This window comes from Cebidichthys violaceus, unplaced genomic scaffold (genome assembly GCF_023349555.1).
Source record: "Cebidichthys violaceus isolate CVI_PGR_0920_01 unplaced genomic scaffold, fCebVio1.0.p SCAF_35, whole genome shotgun sequence".
NCBI lineage: Eukaryota > Metazoa > Chordata > Actinopteri > Perciformes > Stichaeidae > Cebidichthys > Cebidichthys violaceus.
In genome coordinates, this window is record NW_027176539.1 from 395230 (window position 1) to 401034 (window position 5805).

Here is a 5805-nt window from a genome sequence, read left to right on the forward strand (position 1 = left end):
GGCTGTTGTGTGTGTGTGTGTGTGTGTGTTCAAGTGTGTGTTTGTGTGTGAGGCCGATGATGAGAAAGAAATCCATGGATTTGGATTTTGTGTGGTTATGCAAATAACCACAATAGATGACTTTAACTAAATAAAAGGATTACATTTAGAATTTTTTGACGGTTTAGCCTGACTTATGAATCATTGATTATCAGCAATTGTTATATTTGTTCCTCTTTTTGTCTTGTTCTGATCCGATCCGTGACTCAGATGATCCGATCCGAACCGTGAGCTTGTTTAAAGAGAGTACTGTTTGTCTGAAAGGATCTCTGGTGTTATTCAGTTTTATTCCAGTATATGAATAGTCACAGACAGTAGAAGCATCACTGAACTATATACAGTATATATATATATATAATATATATATATCTACTGTATACATATGGACCGGCTGCTATCATACAGCTGGTTCTGTTGATAAAGAATAAAAAGCTTGAGATGGAGCAGAAGTGAAAGAGACACTTTGACCCAAATGTGTCAGCATCGCAACGTGTTTAAAAATAAACAAACATCCCCACGATATCACACACCAATGGTCCACCAGCAGACAGCAGGGCGGCCTTCAAGGGACGGCACTTGTGATGCCGAACCCATACGGTCGATATCTGATATCAATGCATAATCCAATATGGAGGATGAATCTGCAGCAGTGGAGACGAGTCACTTCATAAAAGCCCCCCCCCCCCCCCCCCCCCACTGAGCTCTCGGTGCCTTGAACTGCTCCATTTACACCGATTGTCATTCAGATGAGGGGGGGTTCTGTTGTTTAAGGCTGCCCTGACACACATCCATACGAAAAGCACAATTAAGAGTAATTAGGCTTTACCAGGCTGATGGGGGGGGGGGGGGGGTTATCTGGTAACCTAGCATGCACGCAACATGTAGAATCTGAGCACGCAACCAACATGTAGAACCCAAGCACACAACCAACACGTAGAACCCGAGCATGCAACCAACGCGTAGAACCCGAGCATGCAACCAACACGTAGAACCCGAGCATGCAACCAACACGTAGAACCCGAGCATGCAACCAACATGTAGAAACTGAGCACACAACCAACACGTAGAACCCGATGATTCAACCAACACGTAGAACCCGAGCATGCAACCAACACGTAGAACCCGAGCATGCAACCAACACGTACAACCCGAGCATGCAACCAACATGTAGAAACCGAGCACACAACCAACATGTAGAACCCGAGCATGCAACCAACACGTAGAACCCGTGCATGCAACCAACACGTAGAACCCGAGCATGCAACCAACATGTAGAAACAGAGCATGCACGCAACTTGTAGAAAACGAGCAAGCAACCGACATGTAGAAAACGAGCACGCAACCGACATGTAGAAACTGAGCACACAACCAACATGTAGAAACCGAGCACGCAACATGTAGAAAACCGAACTTTAAAATGAAACCATAATTTTTTTATTGGTGTCTTTTTTCAATTTGTTCAATAAAAGAATGTTGGAAATAATTTACTTGTTCAATTCAAAAAGTAATATGTTGCATTTGATCAGAAAGCAGCAGAAAGCATCTGTTTACCTATTGTAAGTAATATCGTTATCGCAACAATCAATGTTATCGCAGATCACATTGTTCCCTCATATCATATCTTTATTCATAAAACACTGCTGTAGTTTCAACACTGCTGCAGCTGTAATAACCTTGTTATCACTGATGCCCAGATGATTAACATGGAGTCTGGTTAGAAACAGAAAAGCGGCAGTAAAAAGAAAACTATGATGATAAACTGGTGAGAAACTAGATAGTGTGTCTCTTATAATCTAGTGAGCTGCATCCCAGATCAGAGAGAAGTCTCTTCAGATCACACTCAAACCACAGCAGCTCGGATATCGAGATACGGCCGAGATGACTCAGGAGCTTTTACCGACATTTCTGCAAATATTCAGCTTTTTATGACTGCGTGTGCAGAAATATTCAGCAAATCTGACCGTAAACAAGAGCTACAAAGGCCCTGCAGACGTCTCGAAGTTTAAATCAGGTTTAAGAGGGGTCAGGTCCGCTTTTTGATAAATACCTGCAGGCGGACTAACCCAGTCCCAGACCAGGGTGGGAGGTGGGAGGGGGGGCATGCAAGGACTTGCTGAACCTCAACTAAAGCTGGGGTGAATCCACCAGGGGTTTGTCCCAGCTAGGGGGGGGGGGGATATTTCTGGGAGTAGAGAGGAGACACACAGGTTCCCTAAGTGCTTCCTGGAGAGTTTAAACATAAATACACACAGACACCAATATCAACCCGGGGGGGGGGGGGGGGGGGGGGGGGGGGGGGTTGTTATCAGGGTAATGAATTCTCACTGGTGGGCCAAGCAAAGTTCACCATGAGAAGCAGGACGACTGTGATGTTTTCATATATCAGAGTCCAGCACAACTTGTGACTATATCTACATCAATATAATGAGAAACCACGTAACACATGAAGTATTGATCTACTAATATGGATGTTTGCTCATGCAGGTAAACTGCTTCTAATAGTTATGGTGTCCTTCAAAATAAAGTGTTTGTTGAAAACAAGGATCAAGGGTTTCTAATCTAGATGAGAGTTACCTGGTTAAATAAAGATTTTACAATTAAAAGAATTAAATAATAATAATATAAATATTAACCTGCAGATCACTACATGCAGAAATGACCAAAAAAAAACCTTGTCTTTCTGTGACGAATATTCAGAAACAGTTTTGTTCTCACGCCAACTAATTCTGCCAATTTATATTATTATAGAAAAAGAAGAAAAGTATAGAAATGTATTTCTATAATGAATGTGATAATGATGATAAAATATGATTTCTCATACAAAAATGTAACTTTAACAGTAAAAAATATGTTTTGTTGTTTTCCTGAAGGATGTTGAGCAACATGTGAAACTACTTTATAATTCGACTAAACAATAAAGACGCTTAATATCTGTATGTTTGATAATACGTTGCTCTATTGCGATCGTTCTATTTGTGTTCTGAATCTGTACGATGTTATTTAAAGATGCGTGAAACATGGTGTTAAATTATGGGATGGGCCAAATGTTTGGCATGACAACAGAAGTATAACACATTAATAAAATGCATATATTTCGTTTCATTAAAATAAAAAAGGAGCAGTGTGTTACCTGTAACTATAGTGTTAATGTCAAGAGAAACACGCCCCTCAGCGTGGGAACAGATGTCTCAGAATAACTTCATATCTGCAAAAACAACCACTTCCAGGAAGCGTTTAAGAATAAATACAGAGACTTAACTTTATAGAAAACTTGAGGTAAACTTATGAAACTTTATTAAATCATTTCGGAGAAACTCCCAAGTGGAGAAAAGTGGAATAAAAAGCCCCCCCGCCCCCCCCCCCCCCCCTCGTGCAGTTCTTCTTTCAATCTCCTCGCGCGGGACGTGCGCATGCAACCCTAAAAAGAGAAGAGTAACGTGTACTCACGCACTGCCTCCTGTTTGGGGTCCAGCTCGGCGCAGCCCTGCTGGAGGCCGGTGATCCTGCCCTGCAGCCCGCGGACCCGCAGGCCGGTGGCCGCGAGCTCGTCCTCCAGCTCCTGGAACACGGAGCACGCGTGCTTGGCCAGATCCGACAGCTGGCGCAAGGTCCGGGACAGAGCCACGTTACTCACGGAGACCAGGTCCTCCACCGGCGGAGCCTCCTCGTCGGAGGGTTGACGCCTGCAGAGCAACCGGGGCTCCACGAGTCGTTTGGCGAACGGCATGTTGGTTTCGGACCTGGGTGGGTGTGTGTGTGTGTGTGTGGGGGGGTGGTGATAAATCCAACAAAAAAAAAAAAGTGACCCAAAGAGTGAGCGGTTCTGTCCCCTCGGCCCCTGATCCGGTTCCGCGGAGTTCAGCTGCTGCTGATGCCCCCCATCCTCATCCTTTCACGGACTGCTGCTGCGCTCCTGGCCGCTCCGCCGGGTCATCTGCTGCCACTAATGCGTAAGTGTGTTTTTCTGTAGAGGTGGTTTTTAAAAAATGAAAAGAGGCGGCGGTGAAACGTGGAGTGGAGTCTCTGGTTTGACTGGATCGGGACTGAGCTGCCGTGTTGGCTTCACAGCCCACCAGGAAAAATGATAATGATGGACATCTTGAAGTCACGTGATGGGAAAATGGAAAATACAACCCAGTGTACAATAAAGTGAGATGACTTTCATGTTGTTCAGAGAGAAAACAACAGAACAACTGAATAAATAAGTGTTTTAAAGGGACAGTGTGTGAAATTTAAAGGTACAGTGTGGGGCATTTAAAGGTACAGTGTGTGGAATTCAAAGGTACAGTGTGTGGCATTTAAAAGGTACAGTGTGTGAAATTTAAAGGTACAGTGTGTGAAATTTAAAGGTACAGTGTGTGAAATTTAAAGGCACAGTGTGTGGCATTTAAAGGTACAGTGTGTGAAATTTAAAGGTACAGTGTGTGAAATTTAAAGGTACAGTGTGTGAAATTTAAAGGCACAGTGTGTGGCATTTAAAGGTACAGTGTGTGAAATTTAAAGGTACAGTGTGTGCAATTTTAAAGGTATAGTGTGTAGCATTTAAAGGTACAGTGTATGGAATTTAAAGGTACAGTGTGTGGCATTTAAAGGTACAGTGTATGGAATTTAACGGTACAGTGTGTGGCATTTAAAGGTACAATGTGTGAAATTTAACGGTACAGTGTGTGGCATTTAAAGATACAGTGTGTGAAATTTAAAGGTACAGTGTGTGAAATGTAAAGGTACAGTGTGTGAAATTTAAAGGTACAGTGTGTGAAATGTAAAGGTACAGTGTGTGGCATTTAAAGGTACAGTGTGAGTTAAAGGTACAGTGTGTGAAATTTAAAGGTACAGTGTGAGTTAAAGGTACAGTGTGTGACATTAAAATTACAGTGTGTGGCATTTGTGTAATTTGGGTTTTGGAAACAAGACATTTCTAAATAAGAGAAATTGTTAAATAATGACACAGAACTTGTGCAACGTATCCTGGACAAGTGGCTCGGCTGTGTTATTATGGGTGCATTGTATGTGAAAATCTGAGGGGGGTGGACAGCTTCTCAGGTCTCAGTCCGCCTCACATGAAAAAACACACTCGGATTATTTTGTGCACAACATTCCTTCAACACCAGACAAAAGCATGCAGAGTATCTGGCAAAAGCTGCAGTACAACGTGTGTTTTGACAAAGATTTAAGTATTAAAATAATCCTGAGGTGCCAGCTTTCACATGACTCCCAAATACATCCTTTCTTGAACACTTTGGACGTAATATTGCATGATGAAACCGTGAGGATTCCCCGTTTTTTTCTTCTTCTTTGCTCTCACCTCTGCGTGCAGACCTGCCAGCCTGAACCCAGCTTCATTCACATTTGCTGAATGAGTGTTTTAACTAAATCCCAGCAGCTGACGGGGCCAGAATCGGCAGAGGTGACGGCCTAAAAGCCCTTCCTGTGGCCTAACTAATGCCCACACCAGAAGTGCAACCTTTGCAAAGCCCCCCGGGGGAGGACAAAAGAGGGACGAGAGGAACGCTGTATGCCGTCATCTTTGAGTAATGGTGCCGCAACAAAAGGAGCGAACTTGAACGGACAAAAGCTGGTAAGCTTTGTTGTGAGTAGGGTCGGCTTTAACTTTAAGCCACCGGGGGAGTTGATACGAGTTATTGCGAACATTTACAGTGTATTCATTCTGAACTTTTTTGTTTCATCACAAACGTACTTTACGGAAGCCAAACGCTGTCTACGGTGTGTCTGAGATCACTAGACGAATCAATAGCAGGCTAATAA

General features: G+C 43.2%; 1 protein-coding gene across 2 annotated transcripts in view; it reads right to left on the reverse strand.

The window, feature by feature from the left end:
* Positions 1 to 3969, reverse strand: part of nhsa (Nance-Horan syndrome a (congenital cataracts and dental anomalies)) — a 49177-nt gene extending 45208 nt beyond the window's left edge. For both annotated transcript variants that reach the window (XM_068725296.1, XM_068725295.1), the window contains exon 1: positions 3487 to 3969. In XM_068725296.1, coding sequence (XP_068581397.1) covers positions 3487 to 3766 — 280 coding nt within the window. In that variant the 5' untranslated portion in view covers positions 3767 to 3969. The remainder of the gene's footprint in view (positions 1 to 3486) is intronic.
* Between the last annotated feature and the right edge of the window lie 1836 nt (positions 3970 to 5805).